At 39.5% G+C, this 17,722-nt stretch overlaps 1 protein-coding gene across 1 annotated transcript in view; it reads left to right on the forward strand.

Annotated features, from left to right (window-relative positions):
* Positions 1-17,722, forward strand: part of ppm1l.S (protein phosphatase, Mg2+/Mn2+ dependent 1L S homeolog) — a gene marked incomplete at its 5' end in the record, with an annotated part of 166,166 nt that overhangs the window by 117,979 nt on the left and 30,465 nt on the right. The window contains 1 exon segment of the mRNA NM_001122881.1: positions 2,990-3,164. Within this exon segment, the coding sequence (NP_001116353.1) occupies positions 2,990-3,164 (175 nt within the window).

Here is a 17,722-nt window from a genome sequence, read left to right on the forward strand (position 1 = left end):
CCTATACTTACCTGCAGTATATTATGACAAAGTGTCCCTTATTTTTTTTTTATTATTCCTGTGTTAAAAATGAGTGTTTTTGTAGGTGTGACCAGCTTATGTATCTCCACTGTTTTGAATGGTTTATATGTTTAACATGGGTCGGTTTATTTATTGCAATTATTATAAAATGTAATGTCTGACCTATAGGATAAAGAAGAAAAGTATTTTAAAGTTTTTTGTACCTGCTCAATTACATAGTTAATTTGGGTTGAAAAAAGACAACATTCCATCAAGTTCAACCCCCTCCAAATTACCCCCAGTGCACATATATTCACACACCTATACAGACTTATCAATACACTAACATATGTAAAACTATACAAGCGTGAAACATGTTATCCAGGATGCTCGGGGGGGTTCCATATAAGGGATCTTTTCTTTAATTTGTAAAATCTCTATACTTCTACTTAAAAATCATCTAAACATTAATGGGCAGATTTATTAAGGGTCAAAGTGAAAATGTTTATTTTAGAGTTTTTTTATGGCCAAAAATGTCAAATTCGACTAGGGAATTGTTATAAATCTATTCGAGTTATTTTTTTAATTCTAATTCAATTTTCAAATGTATCATACACTGGCCCATTAAGAATTCTAGTTTGACTATTTGCCACCTTAAACCTGCCGAATTGCTGTTTTAGCCTATGGAGGACGTCCTGGGATCAATTTGGAGTTGTTTGCAGCCTTCCTGAAAATCAAGTTTAGAATTTGATTCAAGTTTGCGGGTCGATTCCATTCACCTGAGTTCTAAAAATTAAAATTTTTTGATAAATTGCAGTAAATAACTCCCATGAACTCAAATTCGAACCTTGATAAATGTGCCCCTAAATAAACCCAATATTATTGTTTTGCTATCAATAAGGAATAATTATATCTTAGTAAGGATGAAGTAACTGCTTCATTATTACAAAGAAAAAATAAATTTTTTTTTCATTTTAAATTATTTGCTTTATTGAAAATGGTCTTCCTGTAATTCAGAGCTATCTGGATAACAGGTTTCCAGATAACTGAACATATATCTGTCTATACGGTATACTAAACTGTACGTAAACTGTAGAGCTTGCGATCACCATAGCCTTGTATATTATGCTTGTCAAAGAACACACCCAAACTGGTAAAACTGGGGTGTTTGCTTCAGAAAGATTACTTTAGTTTATATAAACAAGCTGCTGTGTATCCATGGGGGCAGCCATTCAAGCACAGGACACATGGTAGATAGCAGATAAGCTACGTAGAATCCCATTGTATACTACAAGGCTTATCTGTTATCTGCTGTATATCCTGTGCCTTTTCTCCTTTTTTAGCTTGAATGGCTGCCCCCATGGCTACACAGCAGCTTGTTTATATAAACTAGGGCTGCTTCAGTTCGTTTCGGGATTCGGCCAGGATTCAGGCTTTTTTAGCAGGATTCGGCCAATCCGATCCTAATTTGCATATGCAAATTAGGGGTGGGGAGGGAATTCTCGTGACTTTTTGTCACAAAACAAGGAAGTAAAAAATGTTTCCCCCTTGCCACCCCTAATTTGCATATGCAAATTCAGATTTGGTTCTGTATTATGACAAATCTTTCATGAAGGATTCGGGGGTTCGGCCAAATCCAAAAAACAATATAAACCATAGTAGGGCTCCTGAATCCAACACACCAGTTTTGTGAGTACAGGGCAAAAGTACGTACATTATGGGGCACATTTACCTAGGGTCGAATATCGAGGGTTAATTAACCCTCGATATTTGACCGTCAAAGTAAAATCGAAGTTCGAAGTCGAAGGACTTCGATTATTCCTTCGATCGTTCGATCGTAGGAATAGCGCAAACGATTCGAAGGATTTTAATCCATCAATCGAAGGATATTCCTTCGATCAGGAAATTGTTAGGAAGCCTATGGGGACCTTCCCCATAGGCTAACATTGGCCTCGGTAGGTTTTAGGTGGCGAACTAGGGGGTCGAAGAAATTTTTAAAGAGACAGTACTTCGACTATCGAACGATTTTTAGATCGAATGGGGAAGGTCCCCATAGGCTTCCTGGCAATTTTTTGGTCGAAGAAAAATCGTTCAATCGATGGATTAAAATCCTTCAAATCGAACGATATTCGAAGTCGAAGGATTTACATTCAGCAGTCGAATATCGAGGGTTAATTAACCCTCGATATTCAACCCTATGTAAATCTGCCCCTAGAAGTGCGTTTAAAGGGTTTGCGGCTAGGAGCACCTACAGCTGTAATATTGTAGGCAATAATGAATAATATCTGGTTTTACTCTAAAAATGGTCCCCTTATTGGCACGTCTTATAGATCTGCTACGATAGTTTGTCTAGAGCATAGCATTAGTTTATTTTATACTAGTTTTCTTAATTTTATAACATTAGGCTATAATAAGGCTTGCCCACTAGTGTCAAGAGAACTATTACAATGGAAATGTAATTTGTAACTTGTGTTTGCTGTGCAAATTATATATAATGTCTTTAAAGAGAAGTGAAATATATGAATTAAAAAAAAAAAGAATAATATGTAATGCTAGGATCATTGGAAGATACAGGTATGGGACCTGTTATCCAGAATGCTCGGGACCTGGGTTTTCCAGATAATGGATTTTTTTTATAGGAACTTCGTGCCTCTACTACAAAGTCAAGTAAACATTAAACAAACCCAATAAACTGAGGTTGCTTCCAATAAGGAATACTAATATCTTAATTTGGATCAAGTATAAGGTACTGTTTTATTAAAACAGAGAACAAGGGAATATTTTTAAAAAAAATTGTATTTAATTAAAATGGACTTTCCGTAATTCGGAGCTTTCTGACTAACGGATTTTTGGATAAAGGATCCCATACCTGTACTGCAGAAAGTTGTAGCTCTGCTGTTATATATTTAGTGTAAAGTTACACAAATGTTTTAAGATCCAGGATGACCAGAAGGAGATGCATGATTATCTTTGTTTATTTGTCCTTCAGTCAGCAGCTGAATATGTGAAAATCCATTTGCCAGAAGTGCTGAAGCAACATCTTCAAGACTTTGAGAGGGATAAAGAGAACAATGTGCTTTCCTATCAGACTATCTTGGAACAGCAAATTCTAGCTATAGACCGGGAATTGCTGGAAAAACTCAGTGTGTCCTATGATGAAGCAGGTACATGGGGGTTTCTATAAGGGTTTTTATTTTTCATAATACAAGTCCCAACATGCTTTAAAGGGGACCCGTCACCCCAAAAAAATAATCAAAATCCTATTTTATCACATTAGTCAAGGAAAATTAACTTTAATTACATTATATAAATTATTTGAATCTTGTTTCCTTCAGTCTGGGATTTCATAATTATAGCAAGCAGGCAGGAGCCATTTTGTGGACACTGTTATTAAGGCAAGTCTTGCATCATCTCTGAATCTTGTTTGTGCACCAGAATGGGGGACCCACTGTCCATCCCCATGCCCTGGCTACACAATTAAACTGTAACGATATCAGAGAGAGCAGTGATATCTACATACCTCCCAACATTTTTGAAACAGAAAGATGGACAAAAAGATTTGCCGTGCGGAGCGTGGCAAAGTTTTTGACCACGCCCATTTTTGAGGCTACACCCCCTAATTACCATGTCCATTTTACAAAATTTGGTAGGCTATAAAAGTTTGAACACATTTCTATGGTTTTTATATGTTATTACAGTTTTGCTAATGAAGGTGAATTGCCCTTTACGCTGTGAGTTTTCGTTCTTATCTTATCTAAATCTGTTACAAAAGTATCTCAAGTATGTATTCTGGGCTCTCTGCCAGGAGCCAATTAAGTTAGAAACTCAGGAAATGTCAGTACAAATCCAGAACTGCGGGTTCAGCTGTCAAAAAAGCGGGACTGTCCCGCTCAAAATGGGACAGTTGGGAGGTATGCAGTGCTGAATGGAAAGTGAGAGTAATTACTTGGCCCACGCCTATGGCTAAGGCTTACAACAGCTATAAATGCTGTAATCAAAAATAGAAATTAGATTTCATGTTTAATTTGAAAAGGACTTTTTTATTTTACAGATTTTTGTGTCTGGATGACAGGTCCACTTTAAGTCTCATGACTATGCTCTGGTTAAGTAGAATTTTTTTTAAAAAAATGTTACTGGTCTTCTAATGCTACTTCTTCTGTTGGTTTTAGCTCTGTGTTTTGTGCAATCGGAGAATATGGGTTGCGCTCTATATTTTCTCTCCTCTGTCTCATGGTAGTTCGCTTGTGCTATTAAAGCACAATTAGTACTTGCTCAGCCTGCAGCTAAGCTATAATTATAGGCAGGCACTGCTGGAAACTCCTAACTTTTTTCTCACCGTTTCACCTATCTGGCTTTGGCTTTTTGTCCATTTCTGCACAGTGGCCACCTAAATGCTATATTGTTTGTTGTGAAAAAAAATCTCTTTATAGTAACAGATAAGAAAATTACAAATTCATTGAAAGAATATGTTTCCTGATCTCTCTAGCTCTGTATTAGATAAGATGATATTTTTTTAAATTCAACATTATAGTGATTTGCATATACATACATTTTTAAAAATAAATTCGTAAAAATACATAATGTCATATATGGGGAAATAAAACATTTTTCCAAATTCCCCCAAGCCCATTTTTGTTCACTGTGAATCATGAACTAGAAATAAATACTATAAATATGATTTCTACTCTGTATTATAGAGAACCTACAAATTCCATCCTCCTTACCTCCCACATACCAACCAGAGTCTATTCATCACGTTGGCAGACCATGATAGTATTTTCAGTATAAAAGTTTGCAGGGATGGGTTCTATGTTGTAGAATGTGCAGGATCTGCGTGTAAAGTAAAGTGGTTTCTACTGTACGTAAAATAATATAATAGACCCATTAGTGCATAGACAAAAATACACACTTTTTTTTTTTAGATAAATCATGTTTGTGGGTACAGACCATAAAATATGGCTACCTTTCTAAATTTAGGGTTAAGTACAATTCAATTCAATGATAAAAATGAATATAGGAAACCCTGAAATGTATGTGTCCGATTTACACTTAGTAAGTAAGTCCAGGCTGCAACAACGGAGTCAGATTAAAAACTGTTGCTCGTTGACATTCTAGAATGTTAAGCTCATTAGCAGTAACGTTTTATTGGCACTCTTAATTTTTTAGTATGGCAGAGGGTTCCTTTGGGGCTAATAAGATGTCATTACATGAGAGTCATTGACAGAATGTTTACCATACCTACTTAACATGCGCCTCCTGTTAGTATGAGGAAATTAGCAAATACACCCGTTCCTCACCTCATTGGTTAGTGTCCTTAGTGGATGCTCTCCTTGCCGTTAAGTGTCTGCAGAGCCTGGAAACAAGGAAACATTTAATTTCCTCTTAATGTCAGGTGATATTCCATCAAGCCAAATAGCATGGGGGAAAAGTAAGGGACGTGCAAACACATTAGGAGCTATAATGTGGCATTGTTCTACTGTGACTGTAGAAGCTGCCGTATAGGATTATGAAGGGTTGGATTAGCAGTGGTTAGTGATGCGTGGCATAGCGTTTCAGCTATTACAGTTCTAACAGAAAAGTAATTTATGAATGCATAGGATAGAGATAATATGAGTCTTATGAGAGAGATTCGTTAGTATACATTGGAAAAAAAACACCAAGACAAATTAAACTTTAAAATCACAATCTTTATTAAGAAATAACTTACCGAAACTCAGTTTGCGCTCCTCTTCAGAAAGAGGTTGGGCAATCCATTGTGTGACGCTCAATCTCTCCTCCCTGCCCTCCTTATAGGAGATAGCCAGGGAGGAGAAATTGAGCACCGCACGATGGATTGTTGCCCTGAAGAGGAGCGGAAGAAGAGTTTTGGTAATTTATTTCTTAATTAAGGCTCTGCGATTTTAACTTTTAATTTGTCTTGGTGTTTTTTTTCTATGTATACTAACAAATTTTTTACAATTTTTTATTGATGTTACTGGTCCTTTAAGGAATGTAATAAAAGTCGGTAACGAAAAACCTATTAGCAATGTGAAAGGTAATGCCTTTGCCGCGAACCCGGAAACTGTTTAGCGACCACTTGCGACAGTGGAAAACCGTTTGCGAATTTTATCGTTTGCGCCAATGCGATGTCAATGTAATAAAACTTCTTACTAAAAAAGTCGTTATGTTTGTTCTAAAAGATTACACCTTCAAGCACTTCAAGGGTGAGGTGCCCTGTGCTCTAGGAGAGTTTGAAAAAGCTGTTTTAAAAAAGAGAGGAAAGCTAATGCAGGCCTGCAAATAACTGTACAGTTTATAGGTTTCTTTTTTTCTCAAAGCAGGAGCTACAAAAACTACTGGAAGTACTGAAAGTATTGCTGGCTTTTTATTAGGATGTTAAATTCAAAAGCAGATACATTTTTTGGCTATAGCCGAGCCCTTGATTAGCCCTACTCAAGACCGAGGAAAAAGATGGCACTCTGGTAAAAGGAAGGCAGGTTTATTGCAGTAACAATAAACCTGCCTTCGTTTTACCGGAGTGCCATCTTTTTCCTTGGTCTTGAGTGTGATATGCAGCGGGGACGCTTTGTACAGAGCACGTGGGAGGAAGTTTAGGAGCAGCCTCATGGGATTGAGAGTTTGGAGCGGCACTTTGGTCAACTTGATTATCCCTAGCCCTGCCCCCTTTACCTGACACTGAGCCACCTTGGAAGTCACAGACACAGGCTGCTGCTCTGATTTCACTCGTAAATCCACCACTCGTTGCATTGATCCACACTGCTGTATTGAAAAAAAAAAATAATAATTGTGGCGCCGCTGATTCATTAACATTGGCCATAAATTGCACCAGAGAAATTACCCATACCAACCAGTCGGATATTTGCTTACTTGTAGCAGAACGATCAAGAATAATTTCTGATTGGATGCCTTAGGTGACTTCAATTTAGCAACTATACATCATTCCCAATGTCAGCTTGTTTTTATGCAGTACATGAAATCGTAATGGTTTATAGGATATTTATATGCATTAAGGTATAGTTTTGGCATGGACTTCCTTAAAGCGATACTGACACGTTCCTATAAAAATCATAGGAACGTGTCAGTATAAAGTAAATGCTGCACAAGGAATCGTTTTGCTCAAAGCCACCCGCAAAGCCGCCCCCCCACAAAGTGGCCCCCAGCCCCCTGCAAACCTGTGTGCTGCCAACTCGCTGACATAGCTAACTGATCTTCTGCGTTACTTCAGTGATGCTGGGCTGGGGACAGAGTGATCCTTCCATAGGCTGAATTCCTGTATTCATTCGTAACAGCTAGGGGTGGGGAATTTTTTCGCCTTGTTTCCCGCGGAAATGATGCCTATAGACTTGTATGGCTTAGCGTGTCAAAATTTTGTTGACGCCCATAGACTTTAATGGGCATCAGCGTCATTTCGCCGGCGCCAAGTTTTTGGCGAAATTAAATTGGTCAAAATCGCCCAAGCCTAGTGACAGCCTATGGAAGGATTGTGCCGCCTGGAGCTTTGAGCAAACGATTCCTTGTGCAGCATTTACTTGATAATGACACGTTCCTATGAGTTTTATAGGAATGTGTCAGTATTGCTTTAATATAAATGTGTATAACATAGGATGAACGATGTGTCCCAGCTTACAGGCATACAAAATAGGAAGTTAGAGCACCACCCATTTAGTACATAATATAAGCAAATAAAAATGTTTCATAACCTATTTTTACTTTGGATTTGAACCAAACATAGCAGCAATGTTTCCATGAACTGGTACGGTTATGAATCAGTGAAAATAAATAAGCAGGAGTGTAAATACACTGTAGGAATAAAGTGCAATGGGAGTAATTATGCAGTGAAAGGAGCAGCTTTAGTTGCAGGTTCTAGTGATGGGCATATCCGTCACGTTTCACTTCGCCAAAAATTCACGAAACATGAAAATTTCCGGCAAATGCATTGATGTCAAAGGCCGTTTTTTTGTGCAACATTTTTTTACTATTCATTATCTATTCATAGTCTATGTGGATTTTTTTCTAGGCAAAACTTTTTCATGCAGCAACTAGGGTTGCCACCTTTCCCCATCTCTCTTTTCTAATGGGGGGGGCGTGAGATGATGTCATAGGAGAGTGTCTGTGACATTGCAGGTTGGGGGGCGGGGTGATGACATGGCAATCAACGATTGATCGATCATCTTGTCAATCTAAGGAACTCCTGCTCGGGTTTCATTTCGAAAGCTGGTCAGGCAGTTTTGACCCAGGAAACCCTTCTGAAAACTGGGCTGTCCGGGTCAAAACCAGACAGGTGGCAACCCTAGCAACAACTGTGGCAACATGTCCACAATTGAAACTGCGGTAATGATTTATAAATCACCCGTTTAACATGTTACATTAGCTGATACTCTTATGCCTTGCTCTACAGAGACCAATTTGTCACACTCCAAGCACTTTGTGTACTCGCATTCAGAAAGTCACCATGGGAAAAATTCAATAAGCGCAAAGTGTCCTTCGCTGGTGACAATTCACCAGAAATCACATCCGCAGGGACATCGCCAATTCACTAACAGGCGTAGAGGACAATTCGCTAGTGAACGAGACCGTTGCTAGCATTCGTTGGCACCCTATCGCCAGGCGACTTTTCGCTCTGGTGAATAGTTGTTACTCTGCAAATTCACTAAAATGCGAATTTTACTGAATGTACCTCTTTCGCCAAAGTTTCCTTCACCACTTCAGACCAGGCGAACTGATTAAACAAACCTACATCTTATGTCAGTGACATCATATCCTGTATACCGGAAAAGCATTAAAGTTGTAAAAAAGGCTGGCGACTTTTCTTTTTTTTAGAGCGGGATTGCCTTCATAAGTCCAAACTATTAAAGATTTATGTGTGACCAATTTTTTTAAACTAATTTGAGGGGCATGCCACATTTGTTTAAGGGTGGACTCATGTCTAGGGCATTAGAGGATCTATCCTGTCTTTATTATGGCTCATTGGACATGTGTTTAAAAAAGTGGCCACTTCAAACATTATTAATAAAGACGTCCATATGACTTTTAGGTACCTGTCCTATTAAAATTAACCTAAGCGTAAGAGTGCTAGAGAAGTTTTACTAAGCAGAAATGAACGCTAGTGAAAATGCTCGCCCAGCTGATGTAATAAGTGCCTGCTGAGACGCAACTTTGCATTTTAGTGAATTAGCGTTGTGGTAACGAATTTGCACCTACGACGTGGTGCAGAGTGTGGCAAAGTGATCAATACGGAAAATTCGCCCTTTAGTGAATTTGCCCCCATATATTGTATTATCCTAAAAATTATAGAAGCAGACTCACCCAGTCATGATAAAATGACAATTGGCTTCACTATATAACACTGGCTGGTGTACTTCTCATTGACTTGTTATTGACTGCCTTGTTAAGTGGACCTGGTCTCAGGCTGTGTATTCATCACAATAGTACGGTCTCCATAGGCCTGAATGTTGCCATCACATTGTAGATAAAAACAAAAGAATATAAACAAGTTCAATGCCTGCCAAAAAAAAAAAAAAAAAGAATCCCGTAAGTGAGACAGACACAGCAGGAAACAGAAAACAAAGAACTGGTATCTAGATAAATAATCATGGATCTTTGCCTCAGGTGATTAAAACCTGCCAGAGCACTGCATAAATATCACTTCAATCAAGTCATGTATTGTTTAGTACAAGAGCCATAAATTCTGCATTCGTAATCTCTATCTGATTGCAAGAACAAAATATGTCCCCTTGCCAATGCCAGATGTTTCCTGGGCTTTATGCCTGTCAATTATTTAATGTCAATGATGCTGCCTTGCTTCACTCCTTTCTGAATTCATCAATCTATCGGTAGAAAGCTCTGTACACTGATGGTAATGCATGTATTGGAAGGTGAACAAAATTCTGGATAAAGAGAACACTGCCAATGTTTGGAACAGTATTGTGGTAAATATGTTGTTATAAAAAGTAACTGTGCCGCTGTAACTTGCCTGAAGCACTTTTCTGCTCCACAAACCTCGCTATAAAAACTGTGTTGGCTTCATGTCATCTACTTTTCTATGAAAGGCAGTATTGTCAGTCAGAAGAGCGTAAAATGATGGAATGAAATTGTTGGGTGTAAGCAACAAGTTGAATCTGGTGAAAATAAACTTTATTGTAGCTGTTGTTGCTGCAGGTATCTAAGGGCAGGGGAACACGGGCAGATTCGGGGAGATTTAGTCACCCTCTTCTTCGGGGCGACAATCTCCCCGAACTGCCTTCCACCTGCTATAATGAGAAAACGCCAACGCAATGGCACTCAAAGCGCTTCAATTTCCAAAGTCGCCCGTAGTTGCCTCACGTGGAAACTTCGGGTCACTTCGGAAATCGAAGTGCCGCAAGTGCATTGTCGCAGGCGATTTTTCATTTTAGCAGGTGGAAGGCAGTTCGGGGAGATTGTCGCCCCAAAGAAGAGTCAATTAGTTGCCAGGCTACTAAATCTCCCCGAATCTGCCCGTGTGTCCTGCCCTAAAAAGCATGCCCTTAAACTTACCTGGCTACCATGGTTTTCAATGGTTTGTTGTTAATATAATAGTAAGTTTGGTGAAAAATACTCCATTGATCTTAATCCATCAAACACTCTACTTATTGATGTAGTTTAGTGGTTCCAGGCTATGTAGCTGACTCCTTTAGGGCAGAGACACACGTGGAGATTCGGGGGAGATTTAGTCGCCCGGCAACAAATCGCCTCTTTTTCGGGCGACTAATATCCCCGTACTGCCTTCCTGCCAGCTAGAATGTAAATTGCTGGCGGGATGGCACTCCCGAGTTCTTTGTTTTGCTAAGTCGCCTGAAGTTGTCTCACAAGGCCCAAAGAAGGGGTGTTTTGCCGCCGGGCGACTAATCTCCCCGAATCTTCACGTGTGTCTCTGCCCTTAGTGCAGTGGAGGGTTAGTGCAGTGAAATGGGTTGGCAAACTGAAGATGAATTAGGGTGAGAAGTCAGCATGTTATTTGAAAGTCAGTAGGTACAAAACGATATAAGGGAACCCTAGAGACAGGTATTCATTTTAGAGCTTGCATGTATCTGTGGGCCAGTGCCGGGCCACACAGCGCCCAATAGGCCCGCGTCAAAACAGGGGCAGACGTGCATCAAAAAGGCCATGGACGTGCGTCAAAAAGGATGCGGGAGTGCATCAGAAAGGTCGAGGACGCTTGTCTGAAAAAGCAGCGAGAGGGGATTGGACTAGGGTGTGAGGCAGAGGAAGTACATGTCTGCCACCCCCGAGCCTTGTGCCCTAGGCACGTGCCTAACTCTGCCTACCCCTAGTTGCGACCCTGCTGTGGGCCCTGCACTTCATCAAAGTTGGTTGAATAAGCACATTCACACTAGGGGGCAGATTTATCAAGGGTCGAATTGAAAATTGTAATTGAAAATTTTTTCATGGTCAAACTGTCATGTTCTACTAATCACCACCTAAAACCTGCCGAATTGCTGTTTAAGTCAATAGGAAACGTCCAGGGATCAATTTTGAGTTGTTTGCAGCCTCTGACATTCAAGTTTTTTTTTTTTGAGAAAAAACTGGAATCTAGTTTTTAAAATTCAAATCAAATTCAATTCAAATTTGATTTGAGTTTTTGAGTCGATTACATTTATCCAAGTTTAAAAAGTTCGATATTTTAAATAAATTTCGATTGGTCGAATTACGAACTCATGGGAGTTTAGGGGAGTTTTTAAAAAGTCACATGAATTCGAAATTCGACCTTTGATAAATAATGTCTCAAGGTGTAAGGCATTAATGGCATGTATAGGCACCTGTATGAAGGCATCTGTCCAACTTGGTGCATGTGTTAAGGGAATGACATGGTGGGACATTCACTAAGATTCATTGTTGTGCCAGCGTCCGCTTCGCCGCACTTCGCCAGGCGTATTTTCGCCAGCGCTACGCAAATTCACTAAAATCCGAAGTGGCACTCAGGGGAAGCGTAAGGTTGCGATGTAGAGTTCAGAATCATTCGCGCGTCAGTGAATTTGCGTAGTTACGTCCGTTGCGCAAATTCGCCAGGCGTGAGGGTGCGAAGTAACACTAGCGAATTTTCGCCTGCGTCCGTTAGTGAATCGGCGAATTAACGAAAATGCGCTACGCTGGCGCATTCACGCTGGCGTTAGGCGCTTCGGCGTTTAGTGAATTTGCCCCATGCTCTTTACACTTCCATTACTACCTGCTCAGAGGTAGTGCATACTCTGTACAGTGCCATGTGTATGGCCAAGTATTGGTCAAATCCTGCATTGTCTCATATTTTGACAAACTCCAATATTATAATATCTGCATTTTTGCATAACACGTTATAGGACCCAATTAACAATATAGATGTAGTTGCCAAAATAAATCAATTAGCTTTAAACAGTTTGCTACAAGTTAGAGTATAAAAGCTAAAATGTAGCTTTTATGTTTGTTATTTAGCCCAGGGCCTGAACGTACCTCTTCTGGCTGCCTAACCCTAGATCGGGCCATGGGTGAGCCAGCACATTTTGTCACTTCACAATCTCAGCCTCAAGAGATGCAGCAGAGTGGAGTGTTAGCTTATATGTAGTACTACGTATGTTTTCTCTGCAACTGTTAATTTTACTTTATTGAAGCTATAGAGCATGCTTTCTTATTTGCCCATGATACATTTCCACAAGTTTCTGTAGCATTTATCCAGTAATACCTACTTAACAGAAAATAAATAACTAGAAAAAAGCCTATAATTTTCACTATAAAACCGGAACTTGCAAATATTTTGACTCAACATGGCGCCCACACAAAGATGTTCTCTGCAGCAGATGGCCAAGCTGGAAGGCAGCCAGTTGTGAGTCTGCCCAGCATGAGCTTTTCCCCAGCCTAGGGCTGCTATTCCTAACAAGTACGGGAGCCTGGGTGCCAAACTGTTAAGCTCTACTAGGATTGCTTTGCTTAAATCACTATTTATTTTGCTTTAACTGCTAGAGTGCAGATAATTCTTCTACTCTCATCCAACAGCTAATAAGCTTGACCCTCTGGTATCTTTACTGTGTTCTGGTCAAACAACTCTATCCTTTTAAAACCTGTCAGATTGGGGGTTTTAATATCTGCATGAGAATGGATTTCCTAATCAGAAAAATCCAATAGAACTATGTGGATAGTGATAGGACATGAAAGGCAGTTTATGTGGGATTGATTTTTGCAACTTGCAGTGATTCCAGCAACAAGAAATTCTTGGCACACAGTCTGCAGTTCTTCCCCGTTCTGTAAAATGAATAAAACTTCTAACTCTGGATAGGTCTGACAATATATATTGCGTGCCTTGGTAAAAATACACACACAAACAGCGTTGTTTGAAAGCATTTCAATTGTGTTTATTGAGTAAAATAAAACTTACTTACACTATATAATTTATCTAAATCTTGTTTCCTTTAGTCTTGGAATTCACATTCTGTGAACACAGTTAGGGCTCTTACACATGGCTGGTTTGCCTGCGATCCCCTTCCGTTCAGCCGCAGGGGAGTGCAGGAGTAGACACAGTCAATTATTTTGAAGGGGGCTGTACTGACACAGACACATGTAAGCACCAAACGCAGGTGGGACGCGGCATGTTGTATTTTACCTGCGTTTGGCGCATACATGCGTCTGTGTGAGTAAAGCCCCCTTCACAATAATTGACTGTGTCTACTCCTGCGCTCCCCTGCGGCTGAACGGAAGAAAGCGCAACGCAGGGGAGCGCAGGCAAAAATGGATGTGTGTAGAGCCCTTATTAAGGCAAACTTTAAATCATGTCAAAATCTTGTTTATGAGCCAAAATGGGACACCTGATGCCCATGCCCAGGCTACAAAATTAGAAGTTAAAGACAAAGGGTATGTAAGGAGGGCAGTGACATCTAGGAAGTGCAGAATGTAAAGTGAAAGTAATTGCGTGCACCTCTTCCAGCGCTGGGCCAAGTCGACTGTGCACCCTAGGCGACTTACATTGCACGCGCATGCGCAGAGCACGGAAGGGATCGCCAGAGGGGAGAGAGACCAGGAGGGAAGAGAGTGTCAAAGGGAGGGGAGAGAAAGCAGGGCGTGAGGGGAGAGAGCGTCGGAAGGGAGGGGAGAGATCGCCGGAGGAAAGGGAGGCGGGGAAAGCATCGAACATCGACTAGGGGTAGGCAGAAGACAGGTACCTGCACTCCCCTTTTATTGTGCCCTGGGCAGGTGCCTCTTCTGCCTACCCCCAGTTCCGAGCCTGCCCTCTTCTATGCTGCAGGCAATACATGATTGACCGTGGACATTTTTAAATGCTGTTATAGCAGGTATGGATGTTTTAATAAAAGGGCTTTTATGATAGAGCTTTTTATGTCTGGGTGATGGGTCCCCTTTAAGTAGTGTAACGCTATTTTGGTCCAACAAGGTTAATGTCCAGTTATTTATATTAGAGCAAGGGTTACAATTGACTCAAACACATAAGGCAGGTTTTCAAGTAGCAGTTTGGAAAATTTGGGCTACTTTTGCTACTCTGGTTCTTTGAAGCCCCTACAAATCTATATTGTGCGAATTAGACCAGTTTGGGCTACATCTGAAAGTGCTTTTGGTGGGGTTTTTTTGGTTAGTTTTGTGAATATATCTGATTAGTATTTAGAGCGAGACCTGGAAAAATTGCTTTGCTAGAAGGACAGGAGTTGTATTACTTAATCCACTTACCAGGAGCAAGCACAACTTTGCTAGATTGCATGCAGTAGAATTCCTTAAAGGAGAACAGACACCATTTATATACCTTAAGCAACCCCCGTAGCTCACGATTAAAGGCAAAGCAACTCAGCAGAGTTGGTTACCCCATATCTGACCACTTGCCTACATTTGTCTGGCTCTCTAGCATCTAGACATATGTCCAGTTGCCTCTGCAGGGAGCCAAAGATGCTATATATATATATATATATATATATAAATGGTTTTCGTTCTCCTTTAATTTCCTTGCGTCTCATTAGCCTGCAGCACTTTGCTTCTAAAGAAGGGCAGTAGAATTCCAGCCTCATCTATTAAAAGTAAAAAGCTTTGTGTCCCTGTCTTTGGATTGAGTTAAACATAAGAACCATTTTAATAAAGGCAGATAAAATATAGCTGTAGGGTAGGAAATTTCAGCAGAGTAAGAATTGCTTAAGGTTGACTTGTATTATAGGACAGATGGATGCAAATACTGCTTTAATTGTTAAATCTTTTCAACAGAAAAATGTAGCCACAAAGAATACTTATGTGCAGAGACTATTGAAGTAAACATTTTAACATGGCAGTATTGGGGTCCCTGGTTCAACTCCTGCTGCACAACATGCCGTATCCAGTTAAAGGATATTTATCAGTGGTATTATTGTTGTATAAAATAGCTGAAGCCAATGTTATTAAAAGGGCAAGATGATAATAGACATAGCCGGTACTTGTTCCAACAGCAACCCTTCGTGCCAAACAATACACCAATACACACGAAAACAACCTACATTTAAATGATGCAATATTAATGCATTTATTGAGAAATATACATTTTATAAACATATATATATATATATATATATATATATATATATATATATATATATATATATATATATATATGTGTATATGTATACTAATCTTCTGATCATAAATACACTTATTTTAAGCATTAAGCAGGAATCACAGATTCTAACCAATTGGATGTGTGTATGTAACATTTGGAAAATAGATTGGGCCAATGGAAAGTGTGGTGTGCAGCCAGTTGGAGCACCTGACTCACAGAACAACACATAATCTAAGTGAAAATCCTATCATACTTACCGAGATTTTCCTTTCCTGGACTGTAGCATGGCAGTGGGCAACCAATGGGATTCATTCCCGTCACGTGACCTAAATTAGCAAGCAATGAATAAATTTGGCTCCCCACCCCCAAGTATCCATCTCATTGACTTAAAACAGAGAGCTCTCCCCACTAGGGTCGGGAAGCCATGCCCACTGCCATGCTACAGTCCAGGAAAGGAAAATCTCGGTAAGTATGATAGGATTTTCACTTTTCCTGTTCCTTCGCATGGCAGTGGGCAACCAATGGGATGTACAAAAGCATCATATATAGGGAGGGTATAACCAAGAGAGCTAACTGATATACAGGCCACTGCACCCTCCAACTAGAGTATTTATTTCAAAGATCAACTTTGGTACTGTGGATAGCTGCGACTGCAACTCAATAATCTATTGACCGAAGGCAATCACATTCAACAATATTCAATAGAATAGACCACCATGCAGTTGCAGAAGCATTAATAGGTTTTCCCATTGAGAGATTAAACATTGAAAAGGGACATGGCAATACAGTTGCATGATATGAGGATACCTTAGAATGTTACTCCATCTTGTAGCATACTCACCACTCCACTTATATTTGTAGTACTATAGGGCTCCGTTTTATGGATAATACATTTATATACTTACAGTTTTCGAGAGGTGAACCCTGGTTAAACCTGTTATAAAGATAGATTATTAGTTCAATATACTAACAAGTTCATGCAGAAGCCCAATATGTACCGGATAAATCCAGGTAGACCTATGGCAGGATTATGTAGTATAATCCTTTGATTAATTAATTTAATAATAGTAATTCATTATCCCTAATGTATAATAATGTATTAATATACAAACGTCTCAATAGTAGGCATTACCAAGAAATACCGCAATAGTACCATACCGACTATTTAAAGTTATTGCAAGAGAATGACATCGCAAATGGATATATCGTTTATATTCTATTAGTTTGCCAATTAGTATCAAGACTTCGCCGCTCTGATGGTGAGCTGTAAAATAAAATACACACAGTATTATAATGGAGAATATTGTGGAACAGCAATAATTTGAGACAAAACCCTCATTATTAACTTACTGAAAGCCAGACTATAGCTGATGAAGATTTCTTGTTTCATGTTGTATATCATGTACATTTGAACGGTCTCACTTAGGAAAGCTGTAGCCATACATATTGTATCAAAAATAGCATAGAAAGCTTATAGCCACTTTAGGAGGGCCGTATGGTGATAAATACCATAACAGAAAATTAAGATAAAGTGCTGAATATATGGTAGACATTCCACGTGGAAGGAGACCAAGCATAGCATGGACCTGGTACTTGTGGAAAAGATACTGCTGTAATGCTCCAGAATGCATATCTAACTATTAGGTGAACCACCCTCAATTTAATTAGCCTGACACCATATGTCCCACTATCATTGTATCCTACTGCATTGTGTATTTTTATACATATTAACGGGAAGGAACATTTTTGCTAAATGAATAACTGTCTGCGTCTCAGAGTCTCCTGCTAATCGCTTAAACTCCCCATACTCACCATTTTTTGCATGCCTGCATTTAAAAGCTGCATTGCTATCATGTGGGATCAATGATACTCCCTGGCCAGTACCAGTTGAATGCTGGTAAAGATAATAGAATGTAGGATAGCCTAGGAATTGAAACACCAATGAAGAATTGCAATCATTTGAATACCACGTTACAAACAGATTTCTAAGTACACATTTGAAATGGTTAACTGCAGATGCAATACCGTTATAATATAATAATGAGCTGCATCATGGGAGTAATTAATAACTGTAGAGGAGTAATAGGATATTTGCAAACCCTATACCTAAAATGACAACACTCAAAAAGTCGGGGAAAGTATCCACACTGGGATCTGAACCCTGGACTCTTCGGGGGAACGACCAGCGCTTTACCAACTGTGCAACAAGGTTGG

This window comes from Xenopus laevis, chromosome 5S (assembly GCF_017654675.1).
Source record: "Xenopus laevis strain J_2021 chromosome 5S, Xenopus_laevis_v10.1, whole genome shotgun sequence".
NCBI lineage: Eukaryota > Metazoa > Chordata > Amphibia > Anura > Pipidae > Xenopus > Xenopus laevis.